Consider the following 23,443-nt stretch of genomic DNA (forward strand, 5'->3'; position numbering starts at 1 on the left):
TTTATTTTTCTCCAAAGTATAATAATTACCATTATATGTTATTTATTAATTTTATGTTGTGTCTGTCTTCCCAGAATATATGTATTGCAAGAAGTCAGGGATTTTTGTCTGTCTTACTAAAGATTGTACCCCTAGTACCCAGAGCAATGTCTGGCACCTAATAGGGACTCAACAAAACTTGCTAAACATCTATTAACCCAAAAGTTATTTAATTCATTATATTTAATGGCAGGTATTGTATTGAGCAGTAGAGTACTGTGTACTGTTAATCTTGCTAAAATATACTTAAATATATCATTTTAAATTAGGGAGGGGGATATGACATCATTTCTGCTCTCTCACTAGAATTTTAGGTACATGATGCTGTTTAAACAAATTTGCCCAAAAAAAGCAAATTCTATTTCAGAGGTAAAACCATTGTTTATACAATTATTATACCTATAGTAGCTATTTTTTTAACTTCAACTTTTCTCTTCTGTCTCTCTCTCTTGTTTTTGTTTTCCAGAAAAGAGGCACAGTTAGATGAAGAAGGACAGTTTCTTGTCAGAATAATATATGATGACTCCAAAACGTATGATTTGGTTGCTGCTGCAAGCAAAGTCCTCAGTAAGTTGAATGCAGCTTTCCTTCTTTGGCCAAGTTACACGTAGAAGCTCACAGAATGCGTGGTTCAAGATCACAACGCAGGGTTACGCAAGTGGTGCAGAGCATTTGTACAACCTGCAGAGTTATGTGGTGGGCATCCACGTATCATGTTAGGTTCAGGCTATGCCAAGTCTTATTTTTCCTTTTACAAATTCTTTAGAGAATAGGAAAGAGTAAATGTGCTCTTCTTGTTGTTTTTTGAGACAGGGTCTGGCTCTGTCACCCAGGCTGCACTGCAGTAGTGGCCCAACTCCGGCTCACTGCATCCTCTGCCTGCCAGGCTCAAGTGATCCTCCCATCTCAGCCTTCCAAGTAACTGGGACTACAGGCACGCACCACCACGCCCAGCTAATTTTTTGTATCTTTGGTAGAGACGAGGTTTCATCATGTTGTCCAGGTTGGTCTTGAACTACTGGGCTCCAGTGATCTACATGGCTCGGCCTCTCGAAGTGCTGGGATTGCAGGTGTGAGCCTCCACGCCAGGCCCAGTCCTTTGTCTCCCCCAACAGAAAGCCATGTATTCAGGAAGGAAAGAAAATTATTGATACTTAATGTAACAACATCAGTTGTGGTGTCAACAAAATGGTAGTTATTCAAGTATAATAATGTGTTTCTCCAAATCTCTTTTGCAGTCACAAGTTATATTAACTATTGGTAAAAGAAACATGAAACTGAGATCTACCACAGACAAATATCTTTCTGAAGAAGGCAAAGTTTTAAAAATTTCATGGAGAAGAAGTTGTTCTCAAAGTAGTATCTATTATTCCCATAGTGCTTAATTTTTAACTGGGCTATAGTTTGGATACAACAGAATGAAGCTTTTAGCTTTGCCACATATAACTAGGAAAGCAAATACTATCTATAGTAGAATAAAAATTGTTTTAAAAGATTGGTAAATGTTTAATATTAACAAGAAAAATATCTAGCCTCCAGCAATCAAAATTGAAACGAACATGAAATAACTTTTTTTATTATCAATTTGGCAGTCTTAAAAATTGAAATATCTAGTGTAATGATGGAGTACAGTTAATGGGAAATCATACACATTTTTAATGTGATGGTAGTTAAGAAAACTTTTTTTGGAGAACAATTTTGCCTCATGAAAGCCTTTTAAAAAAAATATTAAAACCTTTCAGTAATTTTTCCTGAAGAGATCATTAGATCTCTTTCCATTAAGATTTATGTATGTGTTTTCATGTCGGAGTTCCATATATTATCAAAAATTGAAAAAAAGCCTACATTTTCAATAAGAAGGGATTGGTAAAATAAATTATTGCATCCATATGTTGAATAAGATAGCAAATAAAACTGATGCACAGCACTTTGGGAGGCCGAGGCGGGTGGATCACTTGAGGCCAAGAGTTTGAGACCATCCTGGCCAACATGGTGAAACCCCCTCTCTACTAAAAATACAAAAATTAGCCAGATGTGGCGGTGGGTGCCTGTGGTCCCAGCTACTCAGGAGGCTGAGGCAGGAGAATGGCCTGAACCCAGGAGGTGGAGGTTGCAGTGAGCCAAGATCATACCAGTGCACTACAGCCAGGGCGACAAAGTGAGACTCTGTCTCAAAAAATTAAAAAAAAAAATTGATAGAGAAAATTTAAGTTTTAGGATATATTAATGATTGTTTATTAAGAAAAAAGCAGGACACCAGGGTACATGCTATATGTAATCAAGTTATTAAATATACATTTTATATAAAGACTTTTGTATTAAAATATTGTCATGTGCATTCTTGATGATTTTAAAAATCCGTGTTTTTTGGAAAAAAGTAGTATATCAAATATATGCTTTAAAAAGATCAAAATTAAGTACAGGGTGAGTACCTCTTGTCTAAAACTCTTGGGACCAGAAGTGTTGAGGCTTTCAGATTTTATTTTGGATTTTGGAATATTTGCATATCCAGAAGAAGATATCTTGAGGATGGGATTCAAGTCGAAACATAAAATTCACTTATGTTTCATGTACACCTTATAGACATAGGCTGAAGGCAATTTTGTACAATATTTTAAATGATTTTCCGCATGAAACAATGTTTTGACTGCAATCCATCACATGAGTTCAGGTGTAGAATTTTCCACTTGTAGTGTCATGTTGGTGACCAAAAAGTTTCAGGTTATTGAGTATTTCGAATTTCAGATTTTCAGATTAGGTATGCTCCACTTATAATTTGTAATAGAAGCTGAAAAACTGGTTGCTTTGCTTGTAAATGCAAATATACACCATTAACGTGTTTATACACTGTCTTCTCTGATTTCATTGTATTGTCCTGGCGGGATTGTTTTCGTATCATCTATGTTTGCCATGCGCAAAAATTGAAGACATTTTACATTATTTAATAAACACTTATCTTCATTCTTTCTATTAACAATATTTCACCTATTGTATGCTCTTTTTCCCCTCTTGAATTTGTAAAATAGATCTCAATGCTGGAGAAATCCTCCAAATGTTTGGGAAGATGTTTTTCGTCTTTTGCCAAGAATCTGGTTATGATACAATCTTGCGTGTCCTGGGCTCTAATGTCAGAGAATTTCTACAGGTAAGCAATTTGAAGTCCTATAGTTAAAAGTTCTGTGTTTATAACTCTCAAATATAGACTCTAGAATACTTTTGCTCACCAGCTGTATGAGAGTGTCGTGCTTCTGAAATGAAATCCTAGCGACCTTTTTCTAATTCACATAAAATCATAGTTATTAGAGGGTCTTGAATATATTTTAGCATTATATTTTTTCTTTAACTTCTGGCTGCTGATACTGAATATGCAAGTTGTAAATTAATGTTCCCTGAAAAACTCCAGGTGGTCTTTTGTGATCTGTTCAACTGCCCTTTTTTTTTGGGTAATGGCTATATATCCTAGTGATTGTGGTTTTATGTTTTAGACATTTAATATGGCCTCATTTTCTATTTACAAAACATTCCTAGTTTGTAGATATAATCGAGCAATGCTCGATGTTTAGGAAAAAGTAGCAGGGTTTTCAGGTGTTCTGTCACCAAAACATACTTAAGATCCATTATCATGAGTTACATATTAATTAATCTACTGTACAAGGGAAAATAGGAAACAGTCCAAAGTCAGTTTCATGTGAAAAAGATAAATAATGCAATCACAGGCCTTTGTCTTATACTCTTGTTAAAATTACCTTAAAAGATTTTACTAGTAAATTACACATTAGATGAGAGACTATTTCTGGATTGACTATACTATTTTAAGCACTGGCATTTGTGAGACCCTCTTCTTGAAATGTGTTAACATTGAAAATTATGTAGTTGTTTGCAAAGGATATTTCTAAACTGGCTGCTTTCAGCAGCCAGATCTTGCTGGAAAATGATGTCAGTGCAATACTAGCTGAAACGAAGCCCAGTTTTGAGGGAATGTAAACTACTTTCAATCCAGCTGCATTATTGATTTAACAGCCAAAATAAGAACTTTAGTGTTTAATCAAAATGTCTGTTGTTTACATAGTGACATTTTTCTTATAAACTTAAAACAGCATTAAATCAAGTTGGAAACTGGTTTGCAATCTCCTGCCATGGATTTACTAAACTACTGGTGTCAAAAAAAGCTGCCACTTCCAAATGAAGTAGCTGCCAAGAGATATTTAAATAAAATTGAACAGGCAGCATTTAATGGGATTATTTTAAATGGATTAAAGTTTGATACTTAAATGTTTTGGGGGATTTGGGGTTTTTGAATACATATTTCACTTTTTAGTATTTTTGTTGGCCACTATCAACTTATAGCAAAGTTTCAACTTTCAGCTGTTCTGACTTTTAACTCTCTCTCTCAATGCCCATGTTTACATAACAAAACAAAGATTCAAGTGGTTTTATTAATTCCTTTTTTTTTTCTTTAACCTCTACTCATTGTGACCATCTGCTAAGCTTGTTATGGCACAGTAAGAGAGCAAGCAGCCTTTTAGGTGTGTTTCTCTGTATTCCAGAGCTGCTTTATCCAATAGGACAGCCACTAGTGCATGAGGCTACTCAGCATTTAAAATGAGATGTGCAAGCTGGGGAGTGGCTCACACCTGTAGTCCCAGCTACTTGGAGGCTGAGGTGGGAGGATCACTTGAGCCTGGGAGATGGAGGCTGCAGTGAGTGAACTATGATCACATCACTGCACTCCAGCCTGGGTGACAGAATGAGACCCTGTCTCTACATACATACATACATGTATACATACATACATGTATACATGTATACATACATACATGTATACATACATACATACATACAACAAAGCACAATGTGCTGCAAGTGTAAAATATACACCAGATGTCAAAGACAGTACAAAAAGAATAAAAGATGGCTCATTCACAATTTTATATTGATTTCATGTTAAAATGATAATATTTTGGATGCATTTGGTTATATAAAAATGTAGTTAACATAGCTTTAAATTATACACTATTTTATTTTATTTCTCTTTCAATGTGAGAGTGAAAAATGAAGAAACAAGAAAGTTAGAATGCTGTAGTTTTCATCAATATTTTACATTATGATTCAGTTCTTTTATTTTCTCCTGGTTTTGAAATTATGTATTTTAAGGGCAAATTGAAATGTTAAAATACTGCTTTTCTAAAAAGTAGATATTTTTGTTATCATTAGGCTGATTACACAGAAATTAAATGGACTTTTTCTTTGTGACTATAAAACAAAATCATTAACTTTCATACATTGTTTTAACATACCAGCACACATATAAAGATTGACATTTTTATTACATAAATTGATAAAATATTCTTTATGGTGACTTCAACTCTTCACTAAAAATTTAAGGACTTTCTTTCTGTTTCAGCCCTGGTTTTAATCAGTCACCACATCTTTAGATTCTATTTCCCAAATACTGAGCTTTGGGAATTCTGCCACTTTTCTCTATTTCCCCCACACTTCTTTGGGAGAGTCTACCATTATCTAGAGGTTGGATGGATTCCTTGCTTCTCTTCATGACTCCTCCAATCTCTTCTCCGTCCTATAACTCTAGCGCTTTTTCTGAAATGCAAATGTATCTCGTCATATCGTTTTCTTACTTAAACTCTGGAGTAATTTTGTATTGCTCATTGGAAGCTGTCAAAATATTTAAAGCAATTGAAACCTACATCCTTTCTGCATCTTTCCTCTCCCTCTCCCCCAGTCCAGCCAAACTTAACCTCTTTCAGAACTTTGCATTTATCTTGTTCCTGCTATCCTCTCAGCTTTTCCACTGCTCTTCTCTTTGCCTGGAACATGGTTCCAGCACTTTCCCCATAGATAAATTCTATTAATTCTGCAGGTAAAATTACTTCTCTGGGAAGGTGCCACTCCTCTCTCCAAGCTCTGCCCTATTCTAGTCACAGTAACTAACCTCTCTCTTATTTTCATAGGACACTCTATTTCCCCAGGCACAGTAGTTTTCACACTGCATTATCATTCCCATTTGATGGACTGGAATGTAAACTTCAGGAAGCCAGAGATCTTGTATAATCTCTTAATGTTTGTACCTTCACAGATGCAATCTGTATATCAGAGAATAAATGAATATCTCTTTTTTAAAAAAGTGAATATTTGTTGTTTGTGCAAAAGCAGAAAACACACAATAGGAAGCAAACACACCAATAGATCAAGCTGAATTATTTGACTCAGGATAACCCATTTCGAGTGAGACCTTGTAATTTTTTTTATGGATGAATCATAGATTGAAATATAAAAGAAGAGACATACACTAGACCAATTTCCTTTTCAGGTGAACATACTAAATTACTGTTTATTATTTAATTTACAGGGTACATTGCTTGTATCTGTTGACACTTTTAAAATGGTCATTCTAACATTTCCATTTTAAGTTTTAGGGAACACTAAAATAGCTACTGAAATCATAACATGGGAGACTATTTGATTAAGCCTTAGCTGAGCAGCTCTGACTCACTCATCATAGCAAGCAGAATTTCCTTGGAAGTTGCCTTCCCACAGCCTCTCAGCTGGATACATTATTAAGAATAGGTCTGTCTTATATATGTATATACATACCATACCATTGTTTTTACTTTTCTTGAAATAATTAAAAAAATTTCTAAGTGCTAGATACAGCATAGAATAGGCAATTAATGAAACAGTCTTTGAATAATAGAATTAATTAATTCTGAAGTATATGTGTCTTTATAATTATTTGGTCCAGCCTGTTTTATCAGGATAATACCTCTTTTGCTTAAATTTTTTATTCAAGGACATATTGTATAGATAATATCTGTAGCTTAGCTCCAGAAAAATATTTGTTTTCTCACATGGAGGTTATCATTTCCATTCATAGTTGACTTAACGAATACTAACATATCTTTCCCCTTGAAAGGCTTTGGTGCCAATATCCAATTCATGATCCTACTTATGCAGTCTTTCCTGTGCTTCCAAATTCAAGTTTAAAAAATTTGCATTATGCTTATTTTAAGCCACCCTGAGACTTTAACAAAAAATAGCTAGATGTCCTAAATGGATAAAGTAATAAAATATAATAAATATTTTTAGAGAAAACTTTGTAGAAAGACTCCTCTTCCCTAGGCATTTCACAGTTTAGAATTGATTTTTTCTTAAATCGCCTGTGAAACCATCAACTTGTGGGCTGATGAAAGAAGTAATAATCTTTGGCATTTATTCTTTGGTTGATTTAATAATTGAAAATATAATTTCTCAAAAAGAGAAAAAGAAATAAGACATTTTTAAAATTTGATTTTTGGATCTTATATATTTTACCTGGGTATATTGTCTTAAAGACAGGACCATATTTCAGTAAGAATTTTGTCTAGTTTTTCCACTTTTTTATTCATAAATTGACAATAAAATGTGTGTTTCCATGCTATTGTTATAGTCAATTTCTTTTTTTGCGTTTTTTTAATGTTTTTTTATTATTATTATTATTTTGGAGACGGAGTCTTGCTCTGTCGCCCAGGCTGGAGTGCAGTGGTGCAATCTCGGCTCACTGCAAACTCTGCCTCCTGGGTTCACACCATTCTGCTGCCTCAGCCGCCCGAGTAGCTGGGACTACAGGTGCCCTCCACCACACCCGGCTAATTTTTTTTTTCTTTTATTTTGTATTTTCTGGTAGAGACGGGGTTTCACCGTGTTAGCCAGAATGGTCTCGATCTCCTGACCTCGTGATCCGCCGGCCTCGGCCTCCCAAAGTGCTGGGATTACAGGCCTGAGCCACTGCACCCGGCCGCTATAGTCAATTTCTATTGGAAGTTTCTAGTGTACTAATGAAAAGACTGCAAAGAATACATGAGATTTGAAAGATTCATAAGAAAATAGCTGATAAGGAATGTTCAGTTTAATGTTATTTCCACCTTAATCCACGCTCACCTCTGCTCTCTAATGTCCTATTGCATTATGGCAGATTACATTTTCCCTAAATTACTGCAAGTCTCTCCCATCTCACATGCATTTCTGTAGTATGATTTTGCCTCTTCCTTGCGGGAGGTAAAATTCTCTTTTCCTTGAATCTGGGTTGGCTTTAGTGACTATTTAACGAATCGAATGGGGCAGAGGTGAGATATTTAAACTTCCCAGGCTAGAGTACAAGAAGTCTTGGTTTCCTCCAGGGTATCTTGGAACAGTTGCTGTTGGGATGGTACCTCTAGAAACCCAGACACATGAAATGAGAAGCACAAGCCACATGGAGAGGCCACGCGTAGACTGGCAGATAGCAGTTCTAGCTGGGCTCTCAGCAAAGAGCTAGAAATAACTACCAGCCATTTGATTGATCCATCTTGGAAAACCAGCCTGCTCCGGCATTCTGATAATTTCAGCCCAGTTTCCATCTGATTCCGTCCCAAGGGTAGAACTTTCTAATTTAGCCAGACAACCCACAGAACCACGAAAGATAACAAATAAATTATTAAAGTTGTTTGACATACAGCTATGGATAACTAGACCGCTACCCTGTGCATTATTTTTCCCTTTATATTTTATGTCTGTGTTGATATGTGTGTATATGCTTGTACAATGAGTCAAGAGCTTTGAGAAAGCTGTGTTTGATAAGATAATCTATTACCCCTGGGAATAGGAGCCACGTCAGTCCCAAACAGGGCTACCAACTCAATTTCAATGGTATTACCTTATTATTACATTATATTGTTTTTACCTCCCCAACAAATTTATAGAGCTAAAATGCAATTAAAATGAGCAGCAAAGGCTGCCAGGTTGACTATGAAAATATACGTGGGCAAATGCAATTTTAGAGAACAGTTAGGATTTAAATTATGACCTAATTTAAATTAGAACTCAGATGAATAGTTAGATCAATATTCTTTCATTATTTGCTGGAGACACTGGCTTCTTCAACTAACCTTGATATGGTGACAGTTTCAGTCTTTCACTCAACTCAGATACATTTGAGTTTATCAACCAGCGCCTCTGTTCAGCCTGCAATGGGATTTTCTTCAATTCCTGTTGGCTCCAGGTTTTGGCTTATTAAATACAACACTGTGATTTGGCCACCAGGAACAATCTGAGATTGATGACTGATCTAATTCTTAAATGTTTGTGCAAAGGGTTATTTTAGGAATTATGAGGATTTTCCTGAACAGCTGTAAAATTCTAATACTTCCCTAAATTATTTATATTTCTTAAGAAAAAAGCGCACCATTCACTTTATTTTTAACTTTGGAATTTCAAAAAGAACTGTTTTCTCAGCATCCACAACGCCAATTTCTATAATCCAATAATAAAAATAGTTTTATTTTTTAAAAACTTGTGATGGAAGATAAGAAATGTTCCAGAATTGTAAGGCTTTTCAGTTTGAATAACTGGTATATATTTTCATAATTTTTCAAAATATTGATTAATTGTTACATGCAGTATTATATAGACTGGATCTTTTTTAACATGAGTTTAAAAGCAGTAGAATAAGTGAAATATTTTAACAGTTTTTCTTTAATTAAAATATTTCCTTGGAGAGGATGGTAATGATAAACTGATATAGCTTTAAAGCTGTTTCCATTTAAATAATTTTAGTGACTCTGGTACAGTTTCTTTTTAAATAGAGATTTTCAATGTTTCTTTTAGAAAAGAATCTCTATATCTTTTCAATTGGAAAGCTATTTAATTCTCAAGGAGCAGCTCCAAGAAGAAAAGGCAGGAAAAGTATTATGAAAGCATTCAATTCCTACTCCAATCTCATGCTATTTACTTTGGTGTTTCTCATCATCTAGGGTTTGATGTTCCATTTTACTTAGGTCTACTTTGTTTAAGTGTTTTATCTTCAAATTCCAAAATGACTTTTTTCTTATAAAACTTAACAAAATATTTTTTAAATTACATGACTCTCATTAAAGAATGTCGGTGTTGGCCCTATTTTTCAGAGGTGTGAGGGATAGAAAGAAAGAAAATCCTATACCTCATCCTCCTTCATTGAAAAACAAAAAGAGATTTGCAATGACTGATTTTAAATATTTCTTGCAGATCTAAACTGCAGTAATATTCTCAACACAGGCAACTCCCTTCTCCCCATCCACTAAAACAAGGATTCTTGGAGACTGAAAGTGTTTTTCTTTAAAACGTTCAAGGCAAGGTCTTACCCATTTCTGTGGATCCTTTAAAAAATTTAATTAGATGTCCTTGAAACAGGAAAATCAGGTAGTTGACTTCTGGGGACTTTACCTCTGTAATTATGTAAGAACTTATTTTTGGCATGCATATTACAAAAAGAAAATGTGCCTTTATTTTGAAACATTCCAAGATCTTTAAAGATGTGACACTTTATTACTCAAAGGAATGATAAGTTGTCTTTTGTTTTCTAAATCTGTGAAGTGTACTATGTCTGAAACTCCAGTACAGTACCCCAGAATACCAGAACTAATTTTTCTTTTATAAATGATTAATGCAAGGTGATAAAATAAACTAGACTGACAGGAAGCAGAATTCCTGAGTAGAAAAACCACATTCATTTGCTTGTAGAAAAACAATAAAATGATATTAGAACATTAAGAAATGAAATGATGAAATTAAAACCTTTAGGTATCTCAAGATATCAAAACAGATGAATGGACCTACTCTCTATATGTTTCCTGTTTTTTGATTTTATGAAGGCCAGAAGAATGAATCAAAGCATAGCTGAGGATTACATCATTGTTTCCTGAGAATCTACTTGTGCTGCAATATAAGTGTTTACATTTTTTCAGTGTCTTTTTTACTTTCATACATATGGACATACTTCTTTGCAATCGGCCACACAGCTCTTTACTTTCTGTAAGTGCTTCTGTGGGTATATTTAGAAATAACACAGAATATCAGTTTTGATATGAAACTCTTTATTCTCCAGAATACATTGTTAGAGCAATGTGGATGAACTATCATCTTTGTTTAGATAGCATTATCAAATGTAGAAAGGGTTTTCTCTTGGCCATTGTAAGAATGTTTTTGTGGCAAAAAAAAAAATTGTAGCCTGTATATGAGGATGACACATTTATTAGCAATATAAGTTACTTAAATGAAAATAACTTTTAATCATTAATCCCATTTCTTATAACAGTCTGGCTGTGGTAATTACTTTAAATTTTGAAAGAGTAAAGCCAAGTAAGGAAGGTTGTAACTCAAGAAATCCCAAGAGTGTTTTTTACATTAGATGCTATCTAAAGAAAATCAATATTACATTAAGTGGTGTTCAATCTTTTATGATTCAGGAAAGCACTTTACTTGTTCAATTAATTAATAGTAAATTCAATAACACAGTAAATCTCTGGACAGTTGGTTACCGCAAAAAGACAGAAAAGGTGAACATTCTTATTTGGTGTTTTTGGTATGGTGAGGGTGCAGTGCCTATCTTTAGTGACTCAGGAAGTACTGACTTGGATGATTGTATCCACTCTCTGACTTGTCTTAGCATAAGTGGTGCCAGTAACATAAGTGGTGCAAGTCGTTATTGCCTTATGCCATCTGCTTGAGTGAATGTAGGAATGTTTTAATAATCCAGTAAAAAAGATGAGTATGAAAATGATATAAGCACACTGATACAATGATTTAGGAAATATGTAAGCATTCTGTATAGAAAAAATATTAAAATGCCTATTTGAAGTTATTGTTTGGTTCAATTTCCTTTTTTTTTTTTTTTTTTTTTTTTTGAGGCAGAATCTCATTGTGTCACCCAGGCTGGAGTGCAGTGGCGAGATCTCGGCTCACTGCAACCTCCACCTCCTGGGTTCAAGCGATTCTCATGCCTCAGCCTCCCAAGTAGCTGGGACTACAGGCGTGCCCCACCACGCCTGGCTAATTTTTGTATTTTCTTTCTTTTTTTTTTTTTTTGAGATGGAGTCTCGCTCTGTTGCCCAGGCTGGAGTGCAGTGGCGAGATCTCAGCTCACTGCAAGCTCCACCTCCAGGGTTCATGACATTCTCCTGCCTCAGCCTCCCAAGTGGCTGGGACTACAGGCGCCCGCCACCATACCCTGCTAATTTCCTTTTTTTTTCCTCTTAGTAGAGACAGAGTTTCACCATGTTAGCCAGGATGGTCTTGATCTCCTGACCTTGTGATCCGCCCGCCTTGGCCTCCCAAAGTGATGGGATTACAGGCGTGAGCCACTGCGCCCGGCCAATTTTTGTATTTTCAGTAGAGATGGGGTTTCACCATTTTGGCCAGGCTGGTCTCGAACTCCTGACCTCAAGTGATCTGCCTGCCTCGGCCTCCCAAAGTGCTGGGATTACAGGTGTGAGACAGCGTGCCCAGCCTCAATTTCTTTTTTAAGTGAGCCACAACACAGTACCTGGGCCTGACTCTATTAGAAACATTTTCTAAATGCAGCCACAAGCTCAATTTTGACTTTGTGAGAAATGCAGATAAAAATAAAACTCTCTTGGTGATTTTTTTTTTCTCACCCGATTTTCTTTCACAAAATGTTTCACAACATAAGTAGAAGTATAAGGGGTCTGGGAGGGCTATGAAGCAGTTCTCAGGTCGTCCCTTCTAAGAGAAGAGTTCTATTGAGAATGATTCATCATTGGAAGAACCTCTCATACTACTCAACCAAGTAAAACAGTTTTAGGACTCGAGTTTGTAGGTTATATATAGCTCTTCAATACTTAGTGTCTGCCATATTGGATTACTTTTACATAGCAATAGCAGCCTCTAGAGGCAATCCGGATGAACTGATGTTTTTGCTAAGAATTAGCTTGACTCAAACAGGTGTAATTGTGGGGAAGAAAACAGTAGATGCAGACAGTTCAAAAAGTCACCAGATTTATCGAGTTGAGGAGATCATTGAATCATTTATCTGGATTAGATTGTCAAACTTCATGACCTAGCTCAAATCTCATCTTCATTTTGAAGTATTTTAACTCCATTCTTTCAGTCTGAGTTGTTGGCTTCCTCGTTTGCTCATCAAAAGCCACTCTACACATCCATTTGTGATATAAACCATGAGCTGCTTAATCCTCATCATGCAGATCTGCATCCAAACATCTACCTGCCCCCCAGCCCACATGACACAGTGTATGATATATAAAGCACATACAATAACGTTATAGAGTGAATGCATGCTTGAGTGGATGTGTGGAAGGGACAGAAAATTAATGCTGTAGCGCCCTGGTAGAGTATTGCTCAAATGGGGACACCCGCAGAATCATCTCATTCTCGCTCTAGTTTCTTCCCAGTAATCTCACCGGATTTTTTTGTTTTTCTAAATTGACCTCTTTGAGACATGTGGAATGAGAGCCATAGTTTAATTTTGGCATATCTCCAGTACTTTCATTTAAGATATCCTCTGTTAATGCCCATGACATTTGGAAACTGTTTTGTTGTTGTTTTTTTTTTATTTAAAAATAATCACCAGTTTTGAATAGATTACTACTTGCTTGGCGTATTTGTTTTTTATTGCTACCATAACAAATGACCACAAACTTCAGTGCTTAACACGACACAAATTTATTACCCTATGGTTTCGTCAGTTGGAAGTCCATTGCAGGTCTTATTGGACCTGCATCAGCGTGCTGTGCTGGCGGGACTGTGTTTCTTTATGTTGGCCTTTGGGGATAATTGTTTTCTTCCTCATTCAAGTATTGACAGAATTCAGTGCCATGCAGTTATAGGGCTGAGGACCCAGTTTCCTTGACTGTCAGCAGGCAGCTGCCCTCAAGTCCTGGAGACCTCTCTCCAGTCCTTCAACAGTCTCCTACATCTCAGAACCAGTAGCATGGTGTTGAATCCTTCTCATACTCCCATCTCTTTGACCTTCTGTCGCTGCACCTCTCTCTCTCTCACCATGTAGCAGGGAAAGCTTCTTGACTTTTAAGTGCACAGTCACTCATGTGACTAGGTTGGCTCACCTGGATAATCCAGGATAATCTTCCCAACTCAAGGTCCATAACCCTCATCACATCTGCAAAATCCCTTTCACCATGCGATACAACACACTCACAGGGATTAAGGCAAGGGAATCTTTCAGAGACAGTTGTTTTGCCAACCTCATCTGAAATGTGCTAAGTGCTTTATATACATGTTTGAAGTTATCTCCATTTTGCCAGAAGAAATAAAGTCTTAGAAAAATTAGGCGAATTGGCTGCCTTCCTACGAAATGGCAGTCATTATTTAAACCCATGTCTACTTGATCTTAAGTCATATTGCTCTTAATTCCTATACCATGCTGTGCTGTGTGTATATCCTACTATATATGCTGTGTGTATATCCTACTATATATGTGCAGCACACACACACAGACATACACACACACACCCCAACATGTTATGAACTGAGTGTTATTTGAAAAATCATCTTGGGCCAAATAAAATGTATAGCTTACACCATTTCTTCTAGTACTCTTTACACCAATTAGTTTTGTATATTAGTAATCTGAGACTCAGGGAAACGTGGCATCTTCCAAATTCATGGCAAGGCTACAAAGAACAGAAAATATTTATTGACCAATTTATTAGTTTTCCAAGCCTTCCATTTCAAAATGTAGTTATTTCACAGATTAGCTATGAAACTCCACCTTGATGATAGCATACTAAATAACATGAAGAAATTACATTGCTTTAGTTTCTAAAATAGATTTTTAATTTCTAACATATTAGAATAGTTAAATAGAAATCACAAAATAATATGCTTATGTTTTATATGCTTATAATTTGGGCATAGTTTTTTGAGTTGAAAATTAAGTTTTAGAATTGCAGTATAAACAGAAGGGAAACGTGTCAGTCCTTTGGACATTCCCTGCTGTTGATCACAACACAACACGTATAAACAACTGCCCCAAGCTCTTGTAAATATGACTATCTTTGCCTTAGCCCTTTACTATGTTTTTTCTGTTTTAGCCATCCTTTTTAATCCCACTTGTTTATCTTTTCTTAAAATGTGCTAACTATTCATAGCCACAGATATTTTTCTTAATTCTACTATCTTAGTATCATTTTCTCTGTGGCACTTGCTTTACAGATATCTCAGTGGAGTGAAGGATGTGCTACATGTGCTGCTTTGCTGATCTGCCCACCAGACTCCAATTTGACTCGTTTTCATATCTTGCTTTCCCAGAGTCTGTTGTCATTGCGAAAGCATTGTTTATTGGTCTCCCTTTCTTCTTTGCTGCAGAACCTTGATGCTCTGCATGACCACCTTGCTACCATCTACCCAGGAATGCGTGCACCTTCCTTCAGGTGCACTGACGCAGAAAAGGGCAAAGGACTCATTTTGCACTACTACTCAGAGAGAGAAGGACTTCAGGATATTGTCATTGGAATCATCAAAACAGTGGCTCAACAAATCCATGGCACTGAAATAGACATGAAGGTAACAAACAGCAATGGAGACTTCTGAACACAGATGACATCTAAAAATATTTTAAATGACACTCTTTAAATTTACCTGCAGTTATCACTGTTAGTGCTCTTCCCTGGAAGTATATAACAGTGGAAAGACCAACAGTCTTCTATATTTGGCCTGGGAGTGCATTATACAGGATATTTTTTTCCTTCTGGCGGCAGATTTTTCTAATTATATATTGTTCAAGGCTACAAGAAATTTACTTTGCATTCCCTGTGAACACACACCAGCTGGGAAGCAGAAGGATATGTGACTGACTGAGCTGTGGGTTTCAGCATGCAAAATATCCATAATATGGATAGTCAAATTCTAAGGCATTATAAAATTATTATTTTATAGATTATTATTTCTTTGTCGATTTTTGTCTGCCCTGAAATATAGTTGGAATGACTAATTTTGTGAATGAAAGTGTTTGTTTTTGTTTTTGTTTTTAATCAAGTTAATTGGTGAAAGAAGCCAGGTCTGGTACTTTAAAAATTGTGCTATTATTGATAATACACACTCTTAGTTTTGAGTGATAATTTCAAGGTACTGATAGGGCAACCATATAACAAAGAGAACCACTGTTTCTCTTTATCTCTGGCCCTTATAGTTTCTCCCACTCAGGCTGTTTTTTATGTGTTCAGCATATTCATACCCAAGAGTCAATTCTCAGTAGCCTTAAACTTGAGGCCAAAGTGGGGAGATAGAGAACTTTTTCCAACCTTTATTTATAGAAAACCTAATAGACAATTCTTTCTTATAGATCATAGATATGTTGTAACACACTTGGGAGGTCTAAAACCCTTAAGTGGAGTATTATCCAACATTAAAATAGTAACATTTAATTAAATTAGAAAGATATTCCACATATTTAATCTCGTAAAGTTACGTTACAGATCATGGTTTTCTTTCTTTCAGAAGTTGGTGTTAGTTCTTATGTGGCACTTGTTGGTGATTCCCAGGTGCATCGTTAGTTTTTCTACAACCATTAGTAATGGCAGAAACCACAATTACTTTTGCACCAACCAAATAGAAAGTAGGACTGTGTATACCATGGCATTATCAAATGCAGACATTTAAAAATTAAAGCCTTGGGTAAAGTATCACAATTCATCCACGATCGGGAAGCTCACTGGTATTCAATCAAAATAGTATATACCTCACATTTCCAATCTTTTGTTCTTGACATTAAACTAACACAGTATGGCCCGGGCGCAGTGGCTCATGCCTGTAATCCCAGCACTTTAGAAGGCCAAGGTGTGGGGATCACGAGGTCAGGAGACTGAGATCATCCTGGCTAACATGGTGAAACCCCGTCTCTACTAAAAATACAAAAAAATAGCCAGGCATGCTGGCAGGCGCCTGTAATCCCAGCTACTAGGGAGGCTGAGGCAGAAGAATCGCTTGAACCCGGGAGGGACAGGTCGCAGTGAGCCAAGATCTCGCCACTGCGCTCCAGTCTGGGTGACAGAGTGAGACTCCGTTCTCAAAAAAATAGAAAAAAATAAAGCAAAACAAAACAAAAAAAAACGAAAAAACACAGCATCTGTACTGAGTGAACCTATATGCATATTGTATGCACTGTTGGTTTTATTTTTATTTAACCAGACTGAGAAAGAGGTAGGTTCATAGAAACTTCAGAAAGAAACACAAATTAGGACACATTTGGAAACTACTATTACTGTGGTATTAGAATCTTTGGCATGGGAGATTGATGGCTTTAGCAAACTGTATGAAATTCAAGTATTTACTTAATTATATGGTTCACTTTATAAAATATATAAATTCTCTTCTGACCATTTATTCAAGTGCTTCAATATGAACTTCTGAAATATTTGCATTTTATAAGTATATTTTGTGTATTTAATTTTTTCAAAGGCACTGTTTTGACTTCTTGAGGCATTCTCACATTAAGTTTATCAGGTCCAGAGATACTAGACAATTTGAACCACATAATTAATACTAGATCATGTCATAAAGTGATATACCAATGAGAAGTTAAAAATATGATGAGAAAAGCTATTTGTTTTGCCAGTTTGATCGAAGCAAAAAAATTGGAATTGAATAATTAATTCATAAGTTTAGGATACATATAATTCAGTTTCTCTAGTTAAATAGAAACAGAGTAGAACATCAAAAGTAGGCCTGACATTTAAGGTTGACTCTCTTGCCTTGCCTATGAGTTAGGGAAATCAACCTTAATGTGGTAAAATTTTCAAATTATATATAAGGATACTAATATTTAACCAGTATAGTAAGTTATTCTGACAGTGAGGTAGTAACATCCCAGTTTTGCTACAAAATATATCTAAAAGAATACATACAACAGCATGTATAGTTATTGTAATTTGTTTTTAAAAATCGCAGAGAATGCGACAGTGTACTCCTGAAAAAAAAAGAAAAGAAAAGAAAAATGAGCAACATTTTGTTTTTATTTAGCTGTAACTGAAGAAATGTTGTCCCAGACTTTTTCCCTTTTGGGTCTGTTCGCCGTTGAGATCGAGTTTTCCCTTTGTAAGAGGGCTCATTGCTTGCAATTTCTTAACCTAAAAAGAAAAGGAAAATCTATACTTTAATAATGTATTTGCCTGTGAATAATACTTTAGAAATGTAGGATTTTTTTACATTGTAGATATTAGCTCACAATTATGATTACTTCCTTAGAATGAATTCCTAGATTTGCAATTAAATCAAAGAATCCACAACATTTTAAGGAATTTTTATGCCTATTGTCAATTTATCCTTCAGAAAGATTAATCAAAATACCCCCTCATCAGTGGTATTTGAGATGCCTCTTTTTCAGTACCTTACCCAATTTAATATTGTAACTTTTTTTTCTTTTTTTGAGACAGAGTCTCGCTCTGTCGCCCAGGCTGGAATGCAGTGGCATGATCTCGGCTCACTACAACCTCTGCCTCCCGGGTTCAAGCAGTTCTCCTGCCTCAACCTCCTGAGTAGCTGGGATTACAGGCACCTGCCACTATGCCCAGCTAATTTTTGTATTTTTAGTAGAGATGGGGTTTCACCATGTTGGCCAGGCTGGTTTCAAACTCCTGACCTCAGGTGACCTGCCAGCCTCACCCTCCCAAAGTGCTAGGATTACAGGCATGAGCCACTGCGCCTGGCCTGGTATTGTAACTTTATATATTTGCCAGTTGATGGTTACAAATGACATTGCATTTATTTTTTTAATATGAATCTCTATCAATTTTATTTCCCATTGTTTTAAAATAGTATTGTAATCTTATTTGATAGTGCCAGCTTGTATGGCTTTCAGGTTGTTGACTATACAAGTGTGCTTGGCTGAGGAGGCAGAGCCCACAAGTGCTTTTTTTTTCTAATTCTACCAAAGAGACCATATAGGATACTGGGGAACTGATACCAGATTTGTAATTTCACAATGACTATTCAATCTTCAAATTTTATAGATCAAAGTCCAGAAATATTTTCCTATTTTAGACATATGGAGTATTTGCATATATGTATTGAATTTTTGTAATTAATCTTCTAAATGCAGTATTCATAACTCATTTTTTATATTTAGGTATTTTTATTAAACTGAAATGAAGACAATTCATGCCATTTCCCCCTTTGATATCCAGGTTATTCAGCAAAGAAATGAAGAATGTGATCATACTCAATTTTTAATTGAAGAAAAAGAGTCAAAAGAAGAGGATTTTTATGAAGATCTTGACAGATTTGAAGAAAATGGCACCCAGGAATCACGCATCAGCCCATATACATTCTGCAAAGCTTTTCCTTTTCATATAATATTTGACCGGGACCTAGTGGTCACTCAGTGTGGCAATGCTATATACAGAGTTCTCCCCCAGGTAAAATGACAGCACACTTCCTTGGGGCCTGAGACAAAAGCCCATAGAAATACTATTGTTACAGGCAGGCATCCATTCATTTAACCCTCTGACTACATATTAGGTAATATGCAGTTTATTGTAAGTTACACAAATTGTTTAATTGTGAACTACGTGTGTATTTGAGCATACAACAACTTTCCCTAGGACAACTATTTTTTTTATAATAATCACATACAGAAATAGTAGGAATGTTATGTAAGAACAGTATACTTGTTTCAATGAAAAAAATGGGTAACTTTTTAGTAACAGTCACCTTTCACATGTTTATTTATTCACTGAATAAATATTCATTGGATATCTACCATCTCTAAATAGCTTTAAAAATCAACTATTGATGGTGTTAAGGGAAAAGGGGGGATTTTAAAAAGCACTCACTAAAACACAAAATGATAGAGATGATCATGGATTGAGTAGAAAGAGCATCAAAGGAAGCAGTTGGGCTGATGATGAGAACCTACTGTTGACTTCTATGACAGATCCATTGGTAAAATCCTTTATGCTTACTCTTTTTTTCTTAAATACTAACTTTTGGAGTTGTATATGGCATGTGTTTAGAGATACTTTTTGCTTGTAATTAAAGAGTCTTGAAAATTCAGGATTAACCCAATTGGATCAGGTGAAATGGAAGCAGAGTAGTGTGCTGCCCTGGCTCTGGTATTGACTCCGTCTGTCCCTCACTGTATGACCTTCAACTTGTTACTTCACCTCTCTCAGCCTGTTTCTCTTTGTTCTGGCGTGAGGATAGAAAGCATATGAAAAACACTTGGTTCATTGTAAGCAATCAATCAGTGTTACCTATTGTTTTCACTTTTAGCCCTCTAGATAAATATTAAGAGAGTGTTTGCTCATGTTTTTGGTATTTTAGTTACATTTCAAGCCATACACATTTAACATATCACTGTACATTTTAAAAGATAAATTTTCATTTTTTTCTTCTCCTGAAAATGCATTGTAAATTTGTGCTAGCTTACATTTGAATATTAGTCATCTGAATCCATATCAGATTTCATGTTCTTGTAACTATTTAATGTCCATTTAATCACCGAGTTGTATAGATTGAGATTTGGGTTCATAGTTCAGCTAAGTTTCCCTTGAATTATAATAATTATAATTTTCTAGTTTTAAATATAACTGAGCTGATTTAATCAAGTGATTAATATCAAAGTATAAAAACTATTTCAACTGATGAGGTACTCTTTGCTCTCTATCTGCATTTTAGCTCCAGCCTGGGAATTGCAGCCTTCTGTCTGTCTTCTCACTGGTTCGTCCTCATATTGATATTAGTTTCCACGGGATCCTTTCGCACATCAATACGGTTTTTGTATTGAGAAGCAAGGTAATCAAGATATTGTTTCATTAAATGTGATAAAGGTATCTTACAAATTAGAAGTATTCGGGGGGAAAATTATTATATTCTCTGAGAACGTATGGAGAGATAAAACCCAGACCTCAAAGGAAGATCTATTTAAAAGGCAATAACATTGATTTTTGGTTCGCCTGAGGAGCAGTGGGACTCTATCAACTGATTAAAATTAACAGAGGTAAATTTTAGAGACTGTCTTTCTGAGACAGCGTTGTTTCACATCAAAAAAAAAAACAACATCTTTTACTCCCTGTACAGCTACAGTGCCTTATTTTAGAAATCAGAACTAAAAAGGATTTTTTTTGGAACTTCACTCAAAACCGCTTATTTATTCTTTCTTAAATTGTCTATTGCTCTTAGTAGCACTTTTTGGGTGAATAAAAGTGATAAAATATTCACACAGTTGATAATTTAGATAGTGCTGGGATCTCACGGTTTCTGTTCTTGGGATAGATACAGCAAAAGTCAGTTTCCTAGAGTACCCATTGAATCCTTTCTGTATTCGGAACTGACTGTTTCCAGCTGCTGTACGAATACAGGGTGGGAGAATGGGGAGGCTTGGCTTATTCTCTGAGAGTCTGGTAATGTATGTTGTAACCATACCGGAAATAGGGGATTAAAAAGATTCACAAAAGCTTGAAATAATTATGCTAAGAGTAGCACAGTTACTGTCCTGAATTCAAAGGGGACAGTCACTTTTCTGCAGTGTTGCAAGGTAGCCACTAGGCTTATTACAGATCTCTGACGGAAGGCCCTCTCCTGTTCTAGCGATGCACTTATTCTGCTTTGTGGTTTGGTGGGAAATGAGATATGTGTGTCCTTGTTGCTGAATTCTTAGGTAGGGAGAAAGGCATTCGTCAATGGTTATATCTTGCCTTTTCAAGGAAGGATTGTTGGATGTGGAGAAATTAGAATGTGAGGATGAACTGACTGGGACTGAGATCAGCTGCTTACGTCTGAAGGGTCAAATGATCTACTTACCTGAAGCAGATAGCATACTTTTTCTGTGTTCACCAAGGTAACAATTTTTAGACTAATTATAATGGCTATCAGTACCTATCTTTAGCTAACAAAGGAAGGCCACAATATTTTATTCCATTACATTTACATATTCTCTGAGGTGTAATTAGATTTTACAGCCCTTGTTATGTATTGCTTTATAACAAGGATAGTCTTATTTAATATTTGCTAATAAACTCAGAAGAAATCACATACTCTGTGTTATTTGCCATGTCTTAATACACTTGTGGAGTGTTTATGCCATTACACCATGGGACAAATAATCTGCGGTAAGCTAATTCTATACTTTTGGATCTTCAAAATAGGCATTATGTAGAAAAGCGATTTTTTAAAGCAGCTAATAGGATGGCATAATAAATACACTGGTATATTTGACACCAGAAACTTGTCTTTTCTATAGTATGTTAGCAAAAAATCTAAAGGGTCTCTTTCTGGGTTGGAACTATTTTAAATTAAAACTATTTACCTACTCTAGGCTGGGCGCGGTGGTTCACGCTTGTAATCCCAGCACTTTGAAGGCCGAGGCGGGCGGATCACGAGGTCAGGAGATCGAGACCACGGTGAAACCCCGTCGCTACTAAAAAATACAAAAAAAAACATTAGCCGGGCATGGTGGCAGGCGCCTGTAGTCCCAGCTACTCAGAGAGGCTGAGGCAGGAGAATGGCGTGAACCCGGGAGGCGGAGCTTGCAGTGAGCCGAGATTGCGCCACTGCACTCCAGCCTGGGCGACAGAGCGAGACTCCGTCTCAAAAAAAAAAAAAAAAAAATGTGGTCTTAAAATTTCTGAAAAATATCATAAACTTTGTAACAACCTCCTGTTATATTATTACTATTGTATTATACATTACATAACAATAATATATAAGGCCAAATAAGAATAATATATTGGCGCAGTGGCTCACGCCTCTAATCCCAGCACTTTGGGAGGCCAAGGCGGGTGGATCACAAGGTCAGGAGTTTGAGATCAGCCTGGCAAACATGGTGAAATCCCGTCTTTACTAAAAATACAAACATTAGCCAGGAGTGGTGGTGGGCACCTGTAATTCCAGCTACTAGGGAGGCTGAGGCAGAAGAGTCGCTTGAACCTGGGAGGCAGAGGTTGCAGTGAGCCGAGATCACACCACTGCACTCCTGGGCAGCACAGCAAGACACTGTCTCAAAAAAAAATAATAATATCAGTTAACATGTAGTTAACTGATAAGTATATTTAAGATTAATTAAATATTATTTAACTATAACATATAAGAATAATAGATAATATAAGGATATGGATGTCTTTTCCCTGAGAAATAAATATCATGAAAATAAAAGAAACAAAACTAAGAAACATAAACCCTTTTTAAAAAAATTAATAAGCTACATTGATCTAAAGATGTCCCATCTGCTATCAGTAAGTGTTTTCTTCTTCTGCCTCTTTACAGGTTGAGCTTAGGAGAATGTCATCTTCTCATTAAGGGCAATTTCTATTTATGGAAAGAAAGGTTTTCTTCAGAAATAAAAGCAGAAAATTTGGAGTTTATTTGTTAATTCCCATATGCAGACATTGGTCACCCAGTGAGAAAATTGCAGATTGTCCTATGAGACATGCTCAGGTGTGTAGGAAGATTTGTACTCACACTACATAAACAAAAGATCAATTAAAAGTAGTTTTACTTGTAAAATAATTCTAAGATGATACTTTTAAATTTAGAAAAAATTGAATGGTTCATTAAAATAATGATATAGGACAGTTTTAGAACCACGAGACCTTTATGATTTAAGTTTTGTAACTCAGTATGAGTA

General features: G+C 35.8%; 1 protein-coding gene across 7 annotated transcripts in view; it reads left to right on the forward strand.

Moving 5' to 3' along the window:
• GUCY1B1 (guanylate cyclase 1 soluble subunit beta 1) overlaps positions 1–23,443 on the forward strand; it is a 48,079-nt gene that overhangs the window by 15,366 nt on the left and 9,270 nt on the right. For all 7 annotated transcript variants that reach the window (XR_004031049.1, XM_003257879.2, XM_030816263.1 and 4 more), the window contains 6 exons: positions 506–606; positions 3,066–3,184; positions 15,190–15,387; positions 19,005–19,235; positions 20,497–20,613; positions 21,525–21,658. Coding sequence is in view for 6 of the 7 variants with exons in the window: in XM_003257879.2 (XP_003257927.1) it covers positions 506–606; positions 3,066–3,184; positions 15,190–15,387; positions 19,005–19,235; positions 20,497–20,613; positions 21,525–21,658 (900 nt within the window). In the remaining variant the exon portion in view is untranslated. The remainder of the gene's footprint in view (positions 1–505; positions 607–3,065; positions 3,185–15,189; positions 15,388–19,004; positions 19,236–20,496; positions 20,614–21,524; positions 21,659–23,443) is intronic.

The sequence above is a fragment of the Nomascus leucogenys genome, chromosome 7b (genome assembly GCF_006542625.1).
Source record: "Nomascus leucogenys isolate Asia chromosome 7b, Asia_NLE_v1, whole genome shotgun sequence".
In the NCBI taxonomy this organism is placed as follows: Eukaryota; Metazoa; Chordata; class Mammalia; order Primates; family Hylobatidae; genus Nomascus; species Nomascus leucogenys.